This window comes from Leguminivora glycinivorella, chromosome Z (assembly GCF_023078275.1).
Source record: "Leguminivora glycinivorella isolate SPB_JAAS2020 chromosome Z, LegGlyc_1.1, whole genome shotgun sequence".
NCBI lineage: Eukaryota > Metazoa > Arthropoda > Insecta > Lepidoptera > Tortricidae > Leguminivora > Leguminivora glycinivorella.
The window spans coordinates 50,808,429-50,832,804 of NC_062998.1; the positions used below are offsets into that span (position 1 = coordinate 50,808,429).

General features: G+C 36.2%; 1 protein-coding gene across 1 annotated transcript; it reads right to left on the reverse strand.

The window, feature by feature from the left end:
- Positions 1-14,179: 14,179 nt before the first annotated feature.
- LOC125240965 (golgin subfamily A member 6-like protein 22) lies at positions 14,180-23,971 on the reverse strand. Its single transcript, XM_048149187.1, has 2 exons — positions 23,937-23,971; positions 14,180-15,077 (listed from the first exon to the last, which is right to left on the reverse strand). The coding sequence occupies exons 1-2, from the start codon at positions 23,955-23,957 to the stop codon at positions 14,202-14,204; spliced, it is 897 nt and encodes a 298-aa protein (XP_048005144.1). The 5' UTR covers positions 23,958-23,971; the 3' UTR covers positions 14,180-14,201.
- Positions 23,972-24,376: the final 405 nt, after the last annotated feature.

The following is a 24,376-nucleotide window of genomic DNA, read 5'->3' on the forward strand; positions in this document are numbered from 1 at the left end:
AAAAAGAAAAAAGAATACAAGCAAGTGTAAACACCAGCGGCACTTCCTCTTTTTGAAAGTGCACCTCACCAACGTGCACTATATCGATCTGTTTCTCCACCATCCTAAAATCGAAAAGCTCATCAAAACATCATCCTCCTGGCTCTGCAATGTATCCAAAGCGGCGAGTTGGTATTTAGCTGAGCCTTCCCGCAGGTGGCTGCAATACTACGTATTTGTTTCGGAGTTGAGCTTTGCAGAGCATGGAGAGTGGATCGACATGGATTTCACCAGACAGTGGCCGGATCCCAGTGGAGCTGAGACCGAAACCGAGTGCCTGTTTGGATCAGTTGTTAGCAAAAGGTCACTTTCCTGATTTCCGCTGTACGTCGGTAGACACAGGCATACGATCGCTTTCTCAGAGCCCAAGTAAATAATTATCCACAAAGCGGACCCGGTCACCTCAAAGAAACTGTATGTCCAAAGATAACTCGTTCAGAAAAATATTTTAGCAGTTGTTTTCTTAGAATATAATAGAATAGGATAGAATAGAATAGAATAGAATATAAATAGAATAGGATAGAATAGAATAGAATAGAATAGAATAGAATAGAATAGAATAGAATAGAATAGAATAGAATAGAATAGAATAGAATAGAATAGAATAGAATAGAATAGAATAGAATAGAATAGAATAGAATAGAATAGAATAGAATAGAATAGAATAGAACAGAATAGAACAGAACAGAATAGAGAACAGAACAGAACAGAACAGAACAGAACAGAACAGAACAGAACAGAACAGAACAGAACAGAACAGAACAGAACAGAACAGAACAGAACAGAACAGAACAGAACAGAACAGAACAGAACAGAACAGAACAGAACAGAACAGAACAGAACAGAATAGAATAGAATTTATTTGCTTAAATATGGTACATTAAGTTGGACAGAATATAAATCAGCAGTCGGTATCACATATTTAGCCAAGGGCGGCATGCAAATATTAATCTTAAATCTAACTATTTACATTATATACATTTTTCATTACAAATTAATATACATTTATAAATTAATTTCAATATTTCCAAATTCAATAATCAATGAACAATTGCAAATTATATATTATTTACATAATTTTATCCTATTTAATTTAATTTAATAAATTATTCCTCCAAAAGTTCTTTGATATTGTAGTATTGTTTATTAATTAGCCATTCTTTTAACTTATTCATAAATAGTGGGCCTTGTAGCTTACGTAGTTCTTCTGGTAATTTATTATATACAATGATGCTCATGCCGTAACAGTTATTTTTAAATAGAGCAGAAGAACATGATGGCATTACCAATTTACTCTCGTCTATTTGCCTCAGACGTTGATTGCGATGCTTAAAAAACGTTTCTCCTTACTTCTTAATTCCTTCATATTATTCATATTTAATGTGTGAGATTGAGTTTTTTTACCGAATCCATTTACAAACGACGGCCGGTTTGGCTCAGTCGATAGTGACCCTGCCTGCTGAGCCGCGGTCCTGGGTTCGAATCCCGGTAAGGCCATTTATTTGTGTGATGAGCACAGATATTTGTTCCTGAGTCATAGATGTTTTCTATGCATATAAGTATGTATTTATCTATTTAAATGTAAATATATCGTCGCTTAGTACCCATAGTACAAGCTTTGCTTAGTTTGGGGCTAAGCTGATCTGTGTAAGGTGTCCCCAATTTTTTTATTTTTTTATTAAACAAAAACGTATTTAACTATTTTCCAAAACAGGCATATTCATTTGTGCAGAGCTGGTTTCCAATCAATATTCAACGTATTCCGCAAATGTTATTCGGCTCCCTGACTATATTAACCACAAATAGTCAGACAAAACTCCATTTGGTCTGAAAGCCATCACATTAGCACGGGCATTCATTTCTTCCATATTGGACATATAAAACATGGGGATATTTCATCATTCAAATGAGTTGGTAAATAATTTGCGGAGCACCGGGACTAAATTGCTTTTTCTGTACAGAGGGTGTTTTTTTAACCCCTGACGCAAAAACGACGGGGTGTTATAAGTTTGACGTGTCTGTCTGTCAGTCTGTCTGTCTGTCTGTCTGTCTGTCTGTCTGTCTGTCTGTGTGTCTGTCTGTGGCAACGTAGGTCCCGAACGGATGAACCGATTTAGATTTCGTTTTTTTTTGTCTGAAAGCTTAGTTAGTAGAAGAGTTAGTCGGGAGTGTTCTTAGCCATGTTTCATGAAAATCCCCATACAACCATTTCAGTCGCAAAATCTTCAAATCAGTAACTAACTGTCAAATGTGACATAACGCGTGGTAACGTCGTGCAAACAATGCGACCGTATTGATACAATAACAAAATGTAGTCGTCGTGTGCACTCGTTACGGTAACAAAATGTGTACGAATTTGTGGCTGTCAATGTCACTGTCAGAATGACTTTTAACGACACTTTATTAGTCGACGTTTGCACACATAACGGTAACAACATGTGGACGTATTTGTGGCTGTCATTGTCACTGTCAGAACGGTTTCTGACAGTGACATTGACAGAATTTGTACACACATGTGTAGGTCTGATTACCGAACTGCTCCTAAACCACTTTATCCGCAAATGACAATCTGAAATACGAAGGTTTCTCAAACTGTCTTGTGAAGTTGTGGACTGGTTGCTTTGAATCATTTAAATATGAGCGAATTAAATAATAATAAACGACGACGACCATTTAAGCTCTCTTCGATATTTTATAGAAATGTGGGAAAGTTAAGAAAAGTGCAGAATGATAATACAAATAGATAAGCACTTTATAGTTACTTAATGTATTAAATATATAATTTTTAATTCTTATTGATAAAAATGAAGTGTAGTGTTGCTTTACACAATAAAAGTAGGAATCAAATGAAATAGAGTATTTACTGTGATATTAATAGAATTTCTGTTGCGCAATGATAGTTTTTAGGGTTCCGTAGTCAACTAGGAACCCTTATAGTTTCGCCATGTCTGTCTGTCCGTCCGTCCGTCCGTCCGTCCGTCCGTCCGTCCGTCCGTCCGTCCGTCCGTCCGCGGATAATCTCAGTAACCGTCAGCACTAGAAAGCTGAAATTTGGTACAAATATGAATATCAATCACGCCAACAAAGTGCAGAAATAAAAAGTGGAAAAAAATGTTTTATTAGAGTACCCCCCCTACATGTAAAGTGGGGGCTGATATTTTTTTTCATTCCAACCCCAACGTGTGATATATTGTTGGATAGGTATTTAAAAATGAATAAGGGTTTACTAAGATGGTTTTTTGATAATATTAATATTTTTGGAAATAATCGCTCCTAAAGGAAAAAAAAGTGCGTCCCCCCCCCTGTAACTTTTGAACCATATGTTTAAAAAATATGAAAAAAATCACAAAGGTAGAACTTTATAAACACTTTCTAGGAAAATTGTTTTGAACTTGATAGGTTCAGTAGTTTTTGAGAAAAATACGGAAAACTACGGAACCCTACACTGAGCGTGGCCCGACACGCTCTTGGCCGGTTTTTTCAGTACAGATGCTGCTTTTTTTAACGCAGTAGTGCGAGCAAATCAAGCAATGATTCATTTCTTGTCTGGTCGAAACTCTTAGCATAGATTTAGGTACTGAAAATCGTCGTACGATACACGTGCGAAAAGGACATTCACAACTCGTGTCGATTTAAAACACTCCCTTCGTTCGTGTATTAATTTATCGCTACTCGTATCGATTTTCCTCTTTTCCGCACTCGTATCTACAAGTATTTTGTTTGGGTTACAAAAAAAACACATTATTTACTCTACTACATTTTATTTATGTCTCTTTAACATTACAAATTTGTGGACACTTATCTATACAAAAATCTTGACAAAAGAAGTACAGATCGCTGAAATTAATGTCGGGGCCAGCCTGCGTATGGTTGGGTGGGGCAAACAGAAAATAGCAAGGCGACGAACAGGTCTGGTACCGACTCCAAAAATAATTGATTTGTTTATAATTTGGATGTTTAGATTATTGCAATCCGATAAGAAATCTGAATTCAAAGGTTTATTATTTTTTGCTTTTTAGTTTCTCCGTATTTTGCAACGCGCGTATTTTTGAAGGCGGTTTTATTTTTTGTTAAAAAGTTTATTTATTTGTTGATTTTTAGTGGTCCCTATTGATATTATATATATCAGTCCGAATATATGTACAGTAGTGAAAGAATTATCCTTTAACTCCTAACCATTGAGGAGTTGACCTTCCATCATCAGCTCAGCCACATAAAATTATTACCATCAGGCGTAAATACTGGTGTACCTTTGAAAAATACACTAAGAACATTATATGTGCCTATAATAACATTTGAAGAGTTCCCTCGATTTCTCCAAGATCCCATCATCAGACCCCGACTTGGTGCCAATGGGACCATCTCGGGGTTATACCTGACCGATTAAAAAAAAATTTGAAAATCGGTCCATGATTCTCGGAGATATCGAGTAACATACATACAAAAAAAAATAAAAAAAATAAAAAACATTCAGTCGAATTGAGAACCTCCTCCTTTTTTTGAAGTCGGTTAAAAATAGGATCAATTAAAATTTGTTGACGTGGCTATATACAAACTTTTTGAGAACTGCTGGAATAGTACCATATCAATAATATGAAGGAATTATGAAGTAAGAAGAAACAATTAAGAAAACCTGATAAAAAAAATATTTTTCATCACACCCGCACTTTAAATGTGCTATTGCGCGCAGGCGGAGCGTGAGTTATAGAAAAATCGTTCTCCCAAGGGAATAATGAAATTTCTTGTACCGTACTTAACTTTTTTACATCTATTTACATATTTTTTACATTATGAGTGTGATGAAAAACATTGTGTGTAACTCGGGGAGTATGAATATTACTCACTCGAGTCTTTAAATCGCTCCGGCAAGCCGTCGCGATTTAACTTACTCTCGTTAGTAATATTCAACTTCCTCCCCTTGTTGCACAATGTACTATTGTTTGTTCTCGTCTAGATGGCGCTAATATTAATATTTCACAATTTTAACACATCAAGTTAATAATATACATTATAACACATATCAAGTTAATAATACACATTATAACACATATCAAGTTAATAATATGGGCCAATTTCTCAAAACGGAGGTTCATAAGTTTTAATCCTCTGTCAAGAGATGGCAGTCTATGCATTTTACTTTGACAGTAATTTTCTACATACTCGATCCTCTTTAAAATAGCCCTTTGAAGATTCAAAATGACAAGAATAATACTAATTTTCAGTACAGATGGCGTTTTATTTACGCACTAGTGCGAGAAGTGGTTCATTATATGCCAGGTCGAAACTTCGGAGGCTCATCTGTACTGAAAAACGTCGTTCGATACACGTGCGAAAAGGGAAGTCGTAACTCGTGGCGATTTAAAACACTCCCTTCGGTCGTGTTTTAATTTATCGCCACTAGTTTCGACCTTCCTCTTTTTCGCACTTGTATCGAAATGTACTATTGCACTAGTGCGGAAAAAACACCATTATCATGTATTGCTACTGAAATAGTACATTACGATACAAGTGCGAAAAAAAGGAAAAGGAAAAAATGGAGTGTTTAAAATAGACACGAGTTTCGAATTTCCTTTACGCACGTGTATCGTACGACGTTTTTCAGGACAGATGGCCATCCGAAGTTTCGACCTGACATATTCTAATGAACCACTTCTCGTGCGTAAAAAAAATTAAATTTTGAAATAACCCCCGACTGCGATATATAGTAGATTTTCATGAAACATGGCTAAGAACACTCCCGACTAACTCTTCTACTAACTAAGCTTTCAGACAAAAAAAACTAAATCTTAATCGGTTCATCCGTTCGGGACCTACGTTGCCACAGACAGACACACACACAGACAGACAGACAGACAGACAGACAGACAGACAGACAGACAGACTGACAGACAGACACGTCAAACTTATCACACACCCCGTCGTTTTTGCGTCAGGGGTTAAAAAAAACACCCTCTGTACAGAAAAAGCAATTTAGTCCCGGTGCTCCGCAAATTATTTACCAACTCATTTGAATGATGAAATATCCCCATGTTTTATATGTCCAATATGGAAGAAATGAATGCCCGTGCTAATGTGATGGCTTTCAGACCAAATGGAGCTTTGTCTGACTATTTGTGGTTAATGTAGTCAGGGAGCCGAATAACATTTGCGGAATACGTTGAATATTTATTGGAAACCAGCTCTGCACAAATGAATATGCCTGTTTTGGAAATTAGTTAAATACGTTTTTGTTTAATAAAAAAATAAAAAAATTGGGGACACCTTACACAGATCAGCTTAGCCCCAAACTAAGCAAAGCTTGTACTATGGGTACTAAGCGACGATATATTTACATTTAAATAGATAAATACATACTTATATGCATAGAAAACATCTAGACTTTGTCTGTATACACAGCTGTGTTGTTGACTGTACAATAAAGAGTTTACTGACTTACTTACTTAAGATCTAGCGCCATCTAGAAGACTTCGATTTCGTAACTGGGCCATTTTTTTCAAAGTTGCCCCCCCTCCCCACTTTTTTTTGGATTTGGAAATGTTTATGTGATTTCCACTCAGAATCGCGAGCTCTTTCAATCCTAATAGGAGAAAAAAAGTGTCCCAAGTTTTTTTCCCATTCCGTTACCATTTTTTCATACATTTTGAATGGCGGTAACGGAATGGAAGGTCTGAAAAATTTATGGAAATTTTGGGACATTTTTTTTCTCCTATCGGGATCGAAAGACCTCGCGATTCTGAGTATGAATTGCGTAAAAAAGACCCATGTTATATAAAAGAGGGGGGGGGGGGACAAGTTTGAAAAGAATGGCCCAACTCGATTTAAATTACTTCGGTAATATTTTAATTTATCGCCATTTGTTTTTTCCTTTACATATGTACAGAGATAATGCATTCAAATAAGCGAAATATTTTTCATGTTCAAAATAGTTATTTGTTATACAAGGGGGCAAAGTTGTATTTTAACGCCGAGTGTGGAATTGAAAAACGAGCAAGTGAAAGGATTCTATAGTTGAACCACGAGAGAAGCGAGTGGTTCGAGAATAGAATCCTGAACTTGCGAGTTTTTTAACACACGAGAAGTAAAATACTTTTGCATCCGAGTGTAACACAAAACTTTTCCCCTCACTATAGCGAGGAAACTACAACGCAAAAAATGCGTTTATCACTGCTTCCAGTAGTTCCACAGGTGGTAAATCATCTTTATTACTAGTTTCACCTACTTTTATCAATTTTAAAGCAGTTTATTTGACTTTATTCAAGGTCAAATTACTTTACCCACTAGTGGATAAAATGCGTCTTTACCCGCTGGTATTAAAGGACAAAACACGTGTTTCCGAGCTAGTGAAGGGAAAATATTATTTATTAATTACTTACCACTGACAAATATGGCACTCTAGTTAGTTATTTAAAATATGGAAAATATTTAGTTCATTTAGTTGTATTAATCCACGTGAGGATTATCCTTATGACATTATCGGCAATATTGACTTTTTACTCTGATGCATACTAATATTATAAATGGGAAAAATACTTAATGAACGCATGTTCTAGGTATACTCGTTAAGTACAAAGTTGTTTTCCCCTCACTAGCTCCGAAACAGGGTGGCTAGCCGAATGGCACAATCGCTCACGAAACGCTCACGAAACGAAGCGCTAGTAGATATCTATCTCTATCGCGCTTGCGTATTGGCGCGACAGAGCCAGCGGCGTATCGCTTTCGTTTGGCGTCGGAGAAATGCCATTCGGCTACGGGGCCTGGTGTTTTATCCTAACGGGTAAAAAACGCATTTTATCCACTAGCGGATAAAAGTTGTGTTGAATATAGTCAAATTTTCTGCTTTAAAATTGACAGAATTGGACGAATCTAGTGATGGAGATGATTGATGATCGCATCCATACTAATATTATAAATGGGAAAGTGTGTGTGTCTGTTTGTTTGTCCATCTTTCACGGCAAAACGGAGCGACGAATTGACGTGATTTTTAAGTGGATATAGTTGAAGGGATGGAGAGTGACAAAGGCTACTTTTTGTCTCATTCTAATGCGAGCGAAGCCGCGGGAAAATGCTAGTACTTACCAAATAAACGCAATATTTCCATCTCCATCACTGAGATAGCTGGCGGTCCTCGCCTGTGCGTTGCTCTAGAAACTTCCTGTCTCAAATATATGAAAAGAGGCGCGTACCTAGTACATAGTCTAAGCTCGTGTAGGTGAACGCGTACTATGCTTGTATGAGTGAAATATGACAGGTCGACTGTTCGCGTTTTTAACAGCCGGTAACTGTGAGGTAACCGAGAGGGGATGGGCGGCACTTTCAGCGACGAGCGGGAGTGGCCATACTGTACGATAGTACTTTTTATTATACTGTGGAATGAACTGCCGCCAGGGGTGGCTCACTCCGCGATTGTATCTCCGCGCTACAAGTAGGTACCTACATGCGGGACGCCGCGAGTTCGCGGCCTATACAGGGCTTGGCGCGCGTTCTCACGGAACCACAGACCAACCCCTATAGACATCCATTACAAGACGATTCGCGGTCGCCAGCCTTCCTAGTATTTGCACTGATATAAGCGCGGGCGCTCGCCGTGCCCGATCAGTATCGACCAAGTAACAGACCCGAAAGCAGCGCGTGTTTTTCGCACTAAAAAATTGGAAAAGGGTATTTTGATGCATTAAAGATGTCCACCTGTAGTGTGAAATGGTGTGGAAAGGTAACAAGAAGCTCAAATTTAAAAACAGACGGCATTACATTCCACAAATAAGTCATATTTATAATTTATTCAGAGCCGGCATAGGTCAACTTACATTGGCCACTTACGCGTCAGTAGAGGGACAGTCATACTTCTGTCCCTTTTCATCTGGCGCGACTGCCAGCCGTCCTTGAAACGGCCAATCACAGCGCGCTTAACACATTCCCCGCCCGCTCCTCGCACCCCAAACACTGGTGACTCGTATCGCGAACAAAATATACAAGATTGCCACTCTATAGGAGGTTCTCTGTGCACGGAACGCACGTTCGCACTTTCTATTGTTACTTTAGGTCGCGAATTTTTTAAGTTTCATAATATGCGATGTCCGCGCGTGGAATTGTTAATAATGCTTAGTTAAGACATCTCATGGACCTTCCGTAATTTTAGGTACTACATATTAACAAATGGGATACCCCCATTTGCCAGAATTTCATTTGCCATAATTTTATTTGCCACCCTATTCAACAATCATAATATTGTTTCTCATAACATCTTATGCCATAATCATTGTTTACTATATTAATCAAGTGCCAGAAACTTTGTTTCCCATGAAGTCAGTTTCCATAATGTCATTTGTCAGAATCATCGAAATCAGTAATTACCACATTCCATACCATCATTTGTCATCCAAATTAGCGACCCGAAAAGTCAATTTCCATAATGTGATTTGGCAGAATCATCGAAATGCGTAATTATCACAGAGACGACACTACTAGAAGTACTAAAAAGAATGGGATAAGAATGAATCTGCTATCAGAGAGTAGGTTAGGTTAGGTTAGAACTGTGACCACCTGAAAAATAAAACTGCTATCAGAAAGTAGGTTAGGTTAGGTTAGAACTGTGACCCCTGGAAAATGAAACTGCTTGAAAAGTAGGTTAGGTTAGGTTAGAACTGTGACCCCCTGGAAAATGAAACTGCTATCAGAAAGTAGGTTAGGTAATAATATGGGCAATAATTAATATGGCAATAATTGCTTATGGCGTTTGAATATTATATTAAACCATATTATTGCACTTAATAATATGGCTAACAAATAGTATGGCATTGTATGATTATGGAAGGTAATGTTCGGATAAACAACCAGTATGTCATACAATTTTTATGGTAAACAAATCATTCGGGCAAATGAAATTCAGGCAAGTTAAATTCGGGCATATGAATATTATGTTAAATGACTGTCGGGCAAACAATAGACAACCTTAACAAATTAGTCACGGATATTTTTACGGCTGATATTAAGGTGCATAATTTATTTATTTATTTATTTATTTATTGTTCAGAACACATACAGTCATATAATGACAAAAATGCTAGGGTATTTTTAATATGATGGAAATATTTATTTATTTATTTAGTTTATTATTAAAATAAGTTACACAGCATTACAGTAAAAACTAAGGCACTGCGAAAAAAAAACAATATATATATCACATATTAAAAAATACAAAACAGAGAGAAGAAAAAAAAAACAATATTCAAATATTGGTAATTTTATGCGACTTTTGAAATTAGACGACTTTCGGAATTAGCCTAATGCACCTTACTCCATTCCTAGTGTATATTTATGTATTATACATCATAGGTTATATTATGTTTATTTGGAGAAAACTAGAAAACAAATTCGCTACGTTAAAACACCCTGTTAGTGTAATCATTTAATGAAAACTCATTGAACAGGTTTTAGTATCTCTTAACTGTAACTGGCCAGTTTTTCCGAATAATGAAATTTAATACATATAATTATTGACATGAGTGACATGACATATAGTGATAAACGTCTTGTCAGGTTAAATGTACATGGTGATTATTTTAGATGAAAATTACAATAAGTACATTTTTTGTTCGGTAAATGAAAACAAAAAAAATCATGTAAAAAGTTTTTTTTTTTAATTTCTAGTGGAAATTAATTGATTTAATGTTAATTAACGTCTCTTAAAATAACCGTGACTAATTTGTTAACACCTTATACATGACCCTGCCTGCTAAGCCCCGGTCCTGGTTTCGAATCCCGGTAAAGGCATTTATTTGTGTGATGAGCACAGATATTTGTTCCTTAGTCATGGATGTTTTCTATGTATATAAGTATGTATTTATCTATTTAAGTAGGTATGTATATCGTCGCTTAGCACCCATAGTACAAGCTTAGCTTAGTTTCGGGCTAAGTTGTCTGTGTAAGGTGTCCCCAATATTTATTTATTCATTTATTTATTATATTCTGTGACCAGTGATCGCTTATCAACATACCTGTCTGCTCATTTGCCTCTTGTAGCATAAAAATCTTGGGTATCATTGTTTACCAGTTAAGTTCAGAATAAACCACTTTCACTTTCTGGAATAAGCCATTCAGTTCACACGCTCATTTGTTCACTTTTGATTTCATTCACACTACAGATCACTGCTTTAAAAAATATCTCGGGTGAATCCACGTAAAAGTAACGTGAGTCACGACTTCATTGAGTGTTTATTTGAACTACAGCTGCATATGAAAGGATCTATGCAGATATCGAGAAAGTATAGGTATAACTTATTTATTTAGAGATAGATTACCTATCACTTGAACTTGCATCGTGAATAAATGGAACATGCCATAAAATCGTGACTCGCGTTACTCTTGCCGCGGATTGACCCTCGTGTCTTACGGCTCAGCCACGACATTGGTCTAAGCGCGACAGCGGCGAGCGGCGGCCATACATTGAAGCGAGACACAGCGATGGGACTCTTCATTCGCACGTATGGCTGCCGCTCGCCGCTGCCGCGCTTAGACTAATGTCGTGGCTGGGCCGTTACGGCTCAGCCACGACATTGGTCTCTCTAACTGGCGCGGCGTTTCGTTTTCGTTTGGCGTCGGAGATATGCCATTCGGCTACGCACGCTGTACTACAATTCGCTCGCTCTCTGAATCGACTCATTATGCTAATTTACCATAGATATATTGTACCAAACAGTATGGAAAGAAAAGAAATACTTACCTGTCTTACCTTTCATACTTACAAGTCGTTCCATCCAATAAAAAAAAATCCATAAAATATACCGATGTGTTGTGGAAAAATAAAATATGTTATTGTAAAAAGTGTAACAAAAGTATGTATTGTAAATAGTTCATATAAGATTAAGACAGGACATAATTATTAGATACTGTGTCCCGCTTAGGAAATAGAAAAAATACATTCGATTTATTCGGTAGATAGTCCAAAAAAAAGTGGTGCCTTGATTTGTGCCTTTTAAATAGAACAATCCTAGATATTAGACTTATATTGACCGGGATATAGACCGTGATTACCGGTCAATATAAGTCTAATGAAAATAACCGTGAATCATTCAAAACTCTTAGGGCCAGTTGCATCAACCACATTTTGATAGACACATCATCGTCACGCAGCAGATGTCTATGGAACTTCCCATACAATAAAATTTAACGAACGCTTTAACGATGGCAGATGGTTTGATGCAACCGGCCCTCAATCCTAGATATGTCCTTGTTTACTTACATTTTTTTACACTTTGTACTATAGCGTATTTTTATTTTTAAATGACTTGATTTTATGTTTACTTGCTCAAGAAGTTTGTATTTGACTTAATTTTTCGGTTAAAAAAATCATGAAACAAAATATCCACGCGGCAAAAACTTAGAAGGGAAAATTTCTATTTTGAAATTAAGTTCTTATATTCTTATAAAAAGTCCACAAATCCCACATGTTGTTTTTCTTTATTTTTTTACCTTCATCTATTTATTTATTTATTTTTTATTTTTTTTATTTCGTTATAAACAAAGAAATATTACAAAAAAGCTATTGAAACTTTATAGCTCTATACAAAAAAAAAGTACAAATGGTGGACTTAACGCCAGACTATACTTTGACTAGGTACTTATTCCAATCCATTATTAAATAGTAATTAATGTTTATAAATTATGTTAAAATAAAACTTCACGTGTTATATTAAATTCGTATATTGCTAACACTTAAAAAAAAAACAAAAGTATGTTTATAAAACATAAAAAACAATGTACTCTAAACACAGGGAATGTAAATTGTAAACTGAGCCTCTTAAACGAATATGTTACTTAATTCCTTATTGGTAAGGTTCAAAATCGTTGAGATTCGTCATATAATATTAAGTAAAAAAGGCCTTTGAAAATATAATTTAACAAATGAAATTGTAACAGAAAATAAATATGTAAAACACAGGTTTTGGAAAGAAGAAATTAATAATTTCATTATTAAGCAACATGTCAAAATTATGACAAGTGTTATAACACAAGAAAATGGTGTTAATATTATTTTTGTCGATAAATGCTCACGTGAGACATATTCAAATTAGATATTATAGAGTAATTTATATCATGTCAAATTGATTTCATTTAAATAAATTAAAGCGCCCATATAGGATTCAAACCACAAATTTGTGTAAAATACGTTTAGTATCTATTACTCTTTGAGTAATATTTGATTTTATAAACTGTTGCAATTTCATATTTATATTAGGTTAACTCGTTTAACCTGTATTTATCTCGGATATGTACATATTTCATATAAAATCTCCCTCGCATGGCACGCAATGCAAAAACTGTCGCTTGCGGGACGCAGCTATTAGTTAGAAAGAGATCTAACATACGTCCATCAAAATACAATCGCAAACAGCATTCGCACCGCGTCCACATGCAAAAAAAAACTAAATATTAATGTCAAATCAATAGTCGGATCATTTCAAGTTGGCGAAAATCTACAAAATAAAGGTATAAACTCAAGATTGCTTCAAATACTGGCCCTTTAACGATACCTCCACGAAGGTGCCATTCAAATGCCAATCCGACTATCAACTTGTCTTTTAACTGTAGTGTTTTGTCTCCGATAAAGCGAGTGGACATTTGGGTCAGTCAGACTCATCTGAACAATTCAGATTTTTTTAGTCCTTGAGAAGATAAAATTTGAATTCGTCTGCAAATGTATTGCAGCCATTTTTACAAGGACAGAGAACAGAGATCAGATCATCAGTGAACCAAATTTCACTTGATGCACGTTAGTTTCCATCAGGTTAGCTTTAAATCAAAGTCATAACACTACAGTTTTGGTAACCTACCGCTACAACATCCCTTCGAGTACGATAATAGCATATTTACAATTGGTAACTGGTAACAATAGTTAACAAAGTGACTACAATGGAAGCCAAAAGGACCGACGAAACTACAAAAATGGTAATCCATATATACAAATATGTTTCGGCCGTTAGACCATAAGAGAAAACAATCACACGAAGTTACTCTTATGGTCTATCCTTTTGTCAAAACCCTCATTTCACTACCATATTTAGACCTACAATGATCGTAGCGAGATATGGAATATTATCGAAAGTATCTACAATATCTTTATCTACAATCATCATTGTGGTATAGTAATGAAAGTGGTTACCTATTTAGTCCCATCCGTGGTGCTCGTGGTGGATCGGCACCCACTCTTTCTGCCAGACCGGTTTCCATACCTTCTTCCACGCTGGAACCTCAACAGTCTTCCATACTGGTAACTGAATTTGCTTCCACTTCTCTACCCAGATCTTCTTCTGTACCGGCACCCAGATTTCTTTCTTTACCGTCTTCCAAATTTGTACTTTCTCTTCTATCCATTCCTGCTTCTTCTCCGTCACCCACGCCTGTTTCTTCTCTGTTCTCCAGATTTGTTTCCATTCTTCTTTCCATTCTAGTTTCTTGTCAGTCACCCATTCCTGTTTGTGCTCAGTTTTCCAGACTTTCTTCCATACGGGCTTCCAGATCATCTTCTTTCGCCATAAATCGTGGCTGGTATATTCCCATCCATGGTCATCTTTGCCTAAGAACTTCTCTCCGGGAACGCCCTCCTTGACCCATTCCGGGACGTAAGTCTGTTTCCATTCGGGGACTTGGATAGTCTTGGTCACCGGCACTTTGATTTCCTTCCATACTGGTTTCCACACCTTCTTCCAGTCTGGTATTTGGACTTCCTTCCAGATGGGTACTTGTACTTCCTTCCAGATCGGTTTCTGTACTACTTTCCAAGCGGGTACTTGTTCTTCTTTCCACTGTTGTACTTTTTCCGTTTTCCAGGCGGGTTCTTTTTCTTTTTTCCACTCTGTTTTCCAGGCTAGTTTTTTCTCGGTCTTCCAGATCTGCTTCCACTCTTCCTTCCAGACGAGTTTCTTCTTCCACACACCCTCGGGCTGGTGCCAGCCGCCCGGGGAGCGCTTCTCCCGGGTCGCCTCTGCCACATCCTGGGGCACTGGGACTGCTAGCGCAGCCGCGAAAGCCACTAACAGTAGCTGCAAACAATAATACATATTAAAATACGAATAATTATACATTTAACTAAATTAAAGTTAGTAAAACCCTAAAATATTAAAGCTAACACCAGTAGAGTAACTTAACTATATTTAATTATAAAATTAAGTACAAATTAAAACAAGAAATATGTAGTCAGATCAGGGGATCGATTTTTGAATTTCTAACGCACTAATTCGCCGTTCGAAAGTCTGTGGAAAACGACGTAATGCTATTTTGGAAAAAGGACGGCTAGTAATTTTAAAATTAATGAAAATGACCACTCGTTTTCGATTCTGTTAGCAGAATTTAAATCGCTAGTAGTGGAGATATTATTGAACGAATTTCACGAAATCGAATGGCCGTGATTCAAAAATCAGATGGAAATCAACACAAAACACACATTACTGCAGACTAATATACAGATGTATTGCGAAAAGATTTGCCTTCGTTTTGTTACGGAAACGTACGAACGTGTCATGCGATTTCAGTCAGTCTCAGTACAAGATGTACTGACATTGACTGAACTAGCATGACAAATACGAACGTTTCCGAAAAAATACGAAGGAAACCCTTTTCGAACTACATCTGTAGTCATATTGAACATTAATAATACCTACGAAAACATTTAATTTGATTGATATCTGGCGAAATTAATTTTGAAAACGCAGTATGAAAATTAGGTTTCTAATAATTACTGAAATCATCCATACTAATATTATAAATGGAAAAGTGTGTGTGTCTGTTTATTTGTTCGTCTTTCACGTCCAAACGGAGCGACGAATTGACGTGGTTTTTTAAGTGGAGATAGTTGAAGGGATGGAGTGACATAGGCTACTTTTTGTCTCTTTCTAACGCGTGCGAAGCCGCGGGAAAAGCTAGTTTCATATATTTTATCATATTCAACGCTATTCCGTGTAAGGTTTTGCCGTTAACTTTAAAGGGATTGCACCATCGTCAAGCCGTCCATTTAGGTGCGTCGCGAGTGTGTTGGGCAATTTTTAATGAAACTTGTCACTAAACTAAACAAATAGGAATGTCGACCCGTTGAGCTAGTCTAGACTTTGGCACCGATTTCACTATGTTTGTAACTGAGCCATTTTCTCAGTTGTCCTCCCCACTCTTTTTGGATTTGAATTTTATGTGGTATCCACTTAAAATCGCGAGCTCTTTCAATCCTAATAGAACAAAAAGTGTCCCAAGGTATTTTTCCATTCCGTTACCATTTTTTCATACATTTTGTATGGCGGTAACGGAATGGAAGGTCTGAAAAATGTATGGAAATCTTGGGTCATTTTTTTTCTCCTGTCAGGATCGAAAGACCTCGTGATTCTGAGTATGACGCGTAAAAAATTACTATGTTTAAAAAAAAGTGGGGTGGACAACTTTAAAAAAAATGGCCCAACTACGCCGTCAGTAAAAAAAATCCATATTTAATATTATTAATTGGAAAGTGTGTGTGTCTGTTTGTTTGTCCGTCTGTCACAGCAAAACGGAGAGACAAATTGACGTGATTTTTCAAGTGAAGATAGTTGACGGGATAGAGAGTGACATGGGTGACTTTGTGTCTCCTTCTAACCCCCCACTTCCCTAAAATGGGGGTGGAAGTTTGTATGGAGCATTCCGCAACTATGAATATTAACGCGAGCGAAGCCGCGGGCAAAAGCTAGTAAATTAATAAATGGTTAAAATTAGCAGAGTACAATACTAATTTTTTAATACAGTTGCTCAAAAAGTGCCCGTTTTTTGGCTGTTTAGCGTGCGAGAAGTTGTATTTTACGAACTAGTGCGTAAAAAGTTTATACGTTCCATTTTACGACTACTTACCGAGCTGTTTTCATATTAGTCTAGTTTACTAAGACAGAATAAAACTATAAACATACTATTAAGTGATTAATATTTAAAACGTTAATATTTCAAATGTAATTGTTTACTTTTAGTCATACTAAACATAATTTATAAAATGGTTTATACTTTGAAAAATCGGTCATAATGAGTCGTGTAAACAGAACATGGTTGGAACGAAACGCGTCTTCTACTGTCAAAGTAGAGGCGTCTACCATGTTTTAACTTAATGCACGTTCAAAAAACCTCAATATGTTACGCGATTTGTCATAATTATTTTACGTTATTTGCAATACGTCGGGGCATAAATGGATCGATTAAATTAAAATGTAGTTGTACATTAAACAATCGTCCCAAATCGTAAATGTTTATGTTTTTATGGCACCCAATGAAATAAATTATGTTATAGGTAGATGAATAGTAAACTCGAAAATATGCACGCAAGCTTCAAAAATACGCCTTTGAATTGTCAAATAATCCGTCAATGTCCATGGGAAAATTGATAGTTCGGATTGTTTTATTTCGTTGTAAGTAGTAGTGTTTTTTCGCAACTGTATTAAAAAACGTCGTTCGTCACACGTGCGAGAATGTCATTCTTCACTCGTCCCGAGATTTGCCACTCGCGTGCCGCTCGTGGCAAAATGTCTCGGGACTCGTGTAGTAATGACATACTTCTCGCACGTATAACGAAATGTACTATTAAATTAGTCACCATACTTGTGCTTTCGCAGCGTGCCTTTTTGAGGTGATGATTAATGACTAGTGTTCAAAATGAACAATGAAAAATTGAACGGAGAAAGGTCTAACTGTTTTAAGACTTCACAATTAATGGATTTTTGTTCTTCTGTTTGTTTGTTTGCTTTTCTAATTTCACTATTGTTTTAACTTATTTTTATTTTTGGCCTAGAAAATAAAAATTACCTTTACAGTTTAAAAACAAGTATTTTTGATTTAAGTTTGTTTAAAAAGTAATAATTCGAAAATTTTTCAAGGGTCAGTATTCTTTGTTAACTCTTGTGTATAATATTTAAGATATACCTATTTATTGCGAGTTTAATTAGTACAAAATTAGGTATATTAATTACATTACCATATGATTTCACCAATATTATCATTAAAAATGATAGAAACGCATAAAAAAACAGTCATTAAAAAAACCGACTAAAACGATCGAATATTAGATATGAAAAATTCTGATAAATAGAAAAGATATTTGTTAAATATCAAAAAAAAAAGCGATAAAAATATGTTTTAGGTACAGTACATAGTAGTGTGTATATATTTTTGGCATTTAATACGTGCCTTGTTAGTCGTATAAATTGCTCAATATACTTATTCGCCATATTGCCACCCATCCTTAAAATAACTGTGGTTGCTTAACTTAACCGATTGAATGCCCACGTACAACGACAGTTTGGCACTGGTAACACCGCGAGCTAGTAAGCTATGAGCTATCGGCTATTTAAAAAACGAACAAAAGGCAAGACGCTACGGGAGCGAAAATTCTAAAATGGAAAGGAGTCCCCCTTTCAATTTGGGAATTTCACTTAAATATACTAGTGTTATTAACTAGATTTATCGAAAAAAAAATGTCCATTAAGAACAACTCAGTTAAAAGATATTGCGAAAAAATCTTTAAAAACGAGGTTCCGCTCTCGACTGTTTCCTCCTTCAAAATTTATTTAAATGGAACGAAATTTGAGAATCTGAATAACAATGAAATAATCTGTGTCGGACCGTTTAGATTTTTTGGCTAATTGTTACCGATCTTGAGTATCTCACCTTTTTTTGAGCCATATTGATAAAAGCCGTTTTTAGAAATTTTTGATTGGCTCTAGCGTCTTTTAAAATAAAAATAGCAAAAAAATTAAAACGGTTTGACACAGATAAAAATAATAATAATCTGTGTTGAAAAAAATATTGCTCTATCTTCAAAAACCAGGGAGGAAATAGTCGAAAGCGTTTGTATGGATAATTGACCTGTATCGTATCGTCATAAGCACTACCGTGCAAATAAAAGAGACACGGCGATTTTGACACTCGTAGCTCACAGCTGGGCGAGTAACTATAAACATCGCCGTGTCTCTTTTATTTGCACGGGAGCGACTATCTTTTGTTCGTTTTTATAGCCGATAGCTCATAGCTTACTAGCTCGCAGTGGGACCAGTGCCTATCGACTGTTTAGATTTCGTAAAAAGGCTAGAGACAAGGTATTTTTAAAAAAGGTGGCCAAAGCCTCACATTTATTTGAAAGATATTAAATATGTAGCACCTGGGGGATTACCATGACGTGCTAAAGCCGTTCAGTTTAGTTTGAGAGAGAGGGACGGAGCTATGTAACTGCTATAGCTGTGTCCCTTTCTCTCAGCCTAAACTGAACGTCTTTAGTACGTCATGGTAACCCCCCTGGACAGTTCCGATATACAGGGTGGCTCATTCAAACCGGTCAGTATGGGAAAGTCTGAAACTATAAGACATACGAAGATCTTTTTCATAGAACCATCATAGTCATCCTCCTTGCGTTATCCCGGCATTTGCCACGGGAGCCTGGGGTCCGCTTTGACGACTAATCCCAAGATTTGGCGTAGGCACTAGTTTTTACGAAAGCGACTACCATCTTACCTTCCAACGCAAAGGGTAAGGGTAAGGCCTTATTGGAATTAATCCGGTTTCCTCACGATGTTTTCCTTCACCGAAAAGCGACTGGCAAATATTAAATTACATTTCGCACATAAGTTCCGAAAAGCTTATTGGTACGAGCCGGGGTTCGAACCCGCGACCTCCGGATCGAAAGTCGCACGCTCTTACCGCTAGGCCACCAATAGGAACCATGTCATCGATTTTAATAAAAAGAAAATCTGCCTTCATACATTTGAAAAAAAAAATCGAAATCGAAACCGGTTGTTTAAAAAAAAAATATATTCAAATATCGAATGTGTAGGTCTTAAGCATTAAATGTATCTATAAAACATGATGTCTAAAATGAATAAAATGCATTGTTTTTACATAAGTTAATTTATGTACGAAGTGACCACCGTTACAATATTCAACAAGTTGGTGCAGTTTTTTTTTTAACACTTTCGCTACCAAGAACCCGACAGTCGGGCACACCGCTCGTAGAAGCGTAGCCGATTACATGGGTTTTCCCGTATGTAGCGAAAATGTCGTAGCGCCGCGTAGAGCCCGGTTTCGAAAGTGTTAAAGTATGTATGCAGTTTTTCTTTTTATTAAAATCGGTGACATGGTTCCTAGGAACAGATCTTCGTACTTATGTCTTATAGTTGGAGATTTTCCCATTTGACCGATTTGACCGATTTCAATGAGCCACCCTAATATGTGTCGGATAATTATTTAAAAATTATATTTTAGATAATAAAAGTAAAAAGAAAAAAGTAATGTCTTCAGTTAGATTTGTAACTACATATAGGAAATATCATCATCCTCCTTGCGTTATCCCGGCATATTGCCACGGCTCATGAGAGCCTGGGGTCCGCTTTGACAGCTAATCCCAAGATTTGGCGTAGGCACTAGTTTTACGAAAGCGACTGCCATCTTACATTCCAACCCTAAGGGTAACTAGGCCTAATTGGGATTGGGACAGAAATATAACCCAAACAAATTAACTTATTAAAAAAATATAAATTAAAATTTTGAGCCGTATGTAAAAATATTTTTCTCAAACATGCAATGAAATATTGTCTTTACGTTCCTTAAAATGGGCTGGGAAGTATCGCTTTTTGGGCGCAACAACTCGAGAGGACTGTAAAGGGATTTCATATTATTTTTTAGGCCTAGGCCTGCAAAGTAACTTTTTTTTTAATTTCGACAAAATTTTTTATTTCATTGTATGTTTGAGAAAAGCACTATACATGCCTCGGCTTGAAAACGGATTCCCGGCCTCGTATCCCTATCCGGCCTCGCTCGCACGCTCGCTCGGCCGTATATACCCACTTGGCCGGAAATCCTCATTTTCCCGGCCTCTGATGTAATGTACTATTTATAGAACCAATTCTCTTTCCGTAAATTGTAAAGTTTAAAAATAAAACTCCCATGTCCATCACTCGGTCCGCAAAAGGTTTAAAATGTTAATATGTCGATACCAAAACGGTTGTAACCGGCGTTTTCAGCGGAATCATTTGAGGTGAAGGCACTGTTCCCACCACAAGTAAATAAGCTATGAGCTAATATTGCAACAAAATTAAAATATTGAAAAAATCCCCGACCGCGACATAGTGGACCGATTTTTATGAAAGATGGCTAAGAACACTCCCGACTAACTCAGCTTTCAAACAAAAAAATCTAAATAAAAAATCGGTTCGTCCGTTTGGGAGCTACGATGCCACAGACAGACACACATAGACAGACAGACACGTCAAACTTATAACACCCCGTCGTTTTCGCGTCAGGGGTTAAAAAATGAACAAAAGACAGAGCGAGCGATTTGTATGTACTTCATAGCTCGGCTACGAGGTACTTATAACTCGCCCGCACTAACGTCTATTTTATTTTCCCCTCACTAGCTCGGAAACACGTGTTTTGTCCTTTAATAGCAGCAGGTAAAAACGCATTTTATCCACTAGTGGGTAAAGTAATTTGACCTTGAACAAAGTCAAATTAACTGCTTTAAAATTGATATAATAAAGATGATTTTACCACCTGTGGAACTACCTACTGGAAGCAGTGATAAACGCCTTTTTTGCGTTGTAGTTTCCTCGCTATAGTGAGAGGAAAAGTTTTGTGTTACACTCGGGTGCAAATGTATTTTACTTCTCTTGTGTTAAAAAACTCGCAAGTTCAGGATTCTATTCTCGAACCACTCGCTTCGCTCGTGGTTCAACTATAGAATCCTTTCACTTGCTCGTTTTTCAATTCCACACTCGGCGTTAAAATACAACTTTGCCCCCTTGTATAACAAATAACTAATAACTCGCCTGCACTATCGTCTATTTTATTTACACGGGAGCGGCCATCTTTTGTTCGTTTTTGTAGCAGACAGCTCATAGCTCATTCGCTTCTGGTGGGAACACTGCCCAAATAAATTCAATAAAAATTTATAATTTATAAACTGCGAGCAAATATTTTGAACTGCGGGTGAATTCTCATTAAATCGAGATACTATCGAAATTGTAAGCCTTATTAACGAGCAATTTATTTGAAATTATGTTTCAAGGAAATTTAACCTGGAGTATTTTTCTCTGAAAATACGAGCTGTTGATTACATCGCGTTTTTACGTCTATAAAATAAATTTAGGGATGTACCGACTAGTGATTTGGCCGACTAGGCCGACTACCGACTAGTCGGCGCCTGGGTGGCCGATTAGTCGGCCGACTAGTCGGCTAGTCGGCCATAACATAATTTTCGACTAAATTCACCAGAATGTTTGAATGACAATTTTGGTTCTTTCGCACTTTTAATGTTTTTTTCAGGTTCAAAGGTTTATGAGAATATTTATACACATTTTCCATGTTTTAGCTTTATATAAATAGTGATCCTGCCTATGAAACCGATAGTCTTAGGTAGGACATTTATTTCTGTTATAATTACAGATATTTGTTCTTTGGACAAACAAAGGCATAACGAATACGTACATAATATAACCATAAATCATCTGCTAATTTATTTTTGTGCTGTTTTCCTATTACTTTATCAAGTGCCGACTAATCGGCCTTTTTTGCCGACTAGTCGCCGACTAATCGCCGACTACAAATATGGCCGGATAGTCGGCTTTCCCGACTAGTCGGCGACTAGTCGGTACATCCTTAAAAATAATGTTTAGTATTTTGTTTATATAATTTAAGTTCTTGAGAAAATGTGAAGAATCATAATTTGTATCCAGTTTTAAAATACGTAGGGTACAGCGGGGCAATTTAATAATTATGACTGAGGGCAATTTTCAACGACTCGATTTTTTTTCATGTTTTACTATTTTGCAAATTATTATTATTAATGTATTCAAATATTTTTCAGCGATACTTTGTTAATGTAATTTTATTTAAGATAGTAAGTTTCTAAATATTTATTATTATTTAATAAACAATTTATTTATTTATTATAGTTATTTGAAATACATGTAAAAAAAAAGCCTTAACTAAAAATAATTACAAACAGTAATTACATTATTACAAACAGCACTGCATTACATTCAAATTATTATTTAATATAAGTTCACTTTATTATATTTAAAATTCAATCATGCTAGAATAAAAAAGGAACAAAATGTTTAATCGAAATCACCATAATCTACCGATACACAATCGAGACGATTATCTGTTGTTAAAAGATTCTTTTTAAACTTTCTGTATAATATACATATTATGTTGAAAGTAAAGTCACCTATTCTGTATATTCCATTCAATACGCAGAACGTAAACGCGCACACGTAAACATTTGCGTAAACATTTTCCGTGCACAAAATTGGATCCAGCGCTTATTCCGAACCTATTCAAAAGCTTTTTAAAGCTGTTTTCTTTTTACATTTTAACAAATATTTATAAAAAGATAAGTCTTGAAAATTCGCCAAAATTTAAATGAAACATCGGTAAATCTACCGATATTTTGTGAGACTTTATCCGAATGAACTTGTGCCGCTGGATATTGATATTGATTTATAATAGTAGGTATTATATTTCACTGACAAAAATTTAGTTTCCGATAAATCGGCAAATTCTACAGCTATATTTGATAGCTACTCGTATTTGTCACAAAAAGCACTTAAGTCAGATATCTGTATTTATATGTAGCGCACAATAAAAATAGACGTTGTATTTTTAAAATATACGTTATTTGTTAAAATTTGTTACACGCACACGAATGACACTATTTAACCCTTTTTTCTTTCATAAAATCCTAATACCGCACATTTATCTTAAAAATACATTAATTTGACGCACTATTTTTTAAGCACATTCTAAGGACTACAAAGAATTTCACCGCACTGCCAAAACACAAAAAAATATAGTGTATGAAATCGGAAATTCTTCACAGAAGAACACGTATGTGTTTTTTTTGCACTAACCGTGTATGTGAGAGCTCTCATCTTGAGGAGTGAGCCTGCACTACAGGGCTTGCGCTTACGCATCGCGTATATATCTCGGCGGCTGCCCCTCTCTTGAGCCCGGAAACGCACCGCGCTGAGGATAGCATATGTTTAAACATCTATAATCTATAATTAGTTATGTTAATATGTTATGCGAATATTATTTGAACAGATATTACACGTCAATTTGAAGGGTTTATATTAATGGTTTATTTTATAAGCTCTTGTTTGCAATGTTTTAATTTGTTAATTAAATGCAATGCTATATTGGATCCGTTTTTAACCCCCGACGCAAAAACGACAAGGTGTTATAAGTTTGACGTGTTTGTCTGTGTGTGTGTGTCTGTCTGTGGCATCGTAGCTCCCGAACGGATGAACCGATTTAGATTTAGTTTTTTTTGTCTGAAAGCTGAGTTAGT

Coding starts and splice junctions, on each gene's coding strand:
- LOC125240965 (XM_048149187.1), bottom strand. CDS start 23,957: ATGAGAGCTCTCACATACACG. Junction 15,078..23,936: donor TGAGAGCTCTCACATACACG/GTTAGTGCAAAA, acceptor TATTGTTTGCAG/CTACTGTTAGTGGCTTTCGC.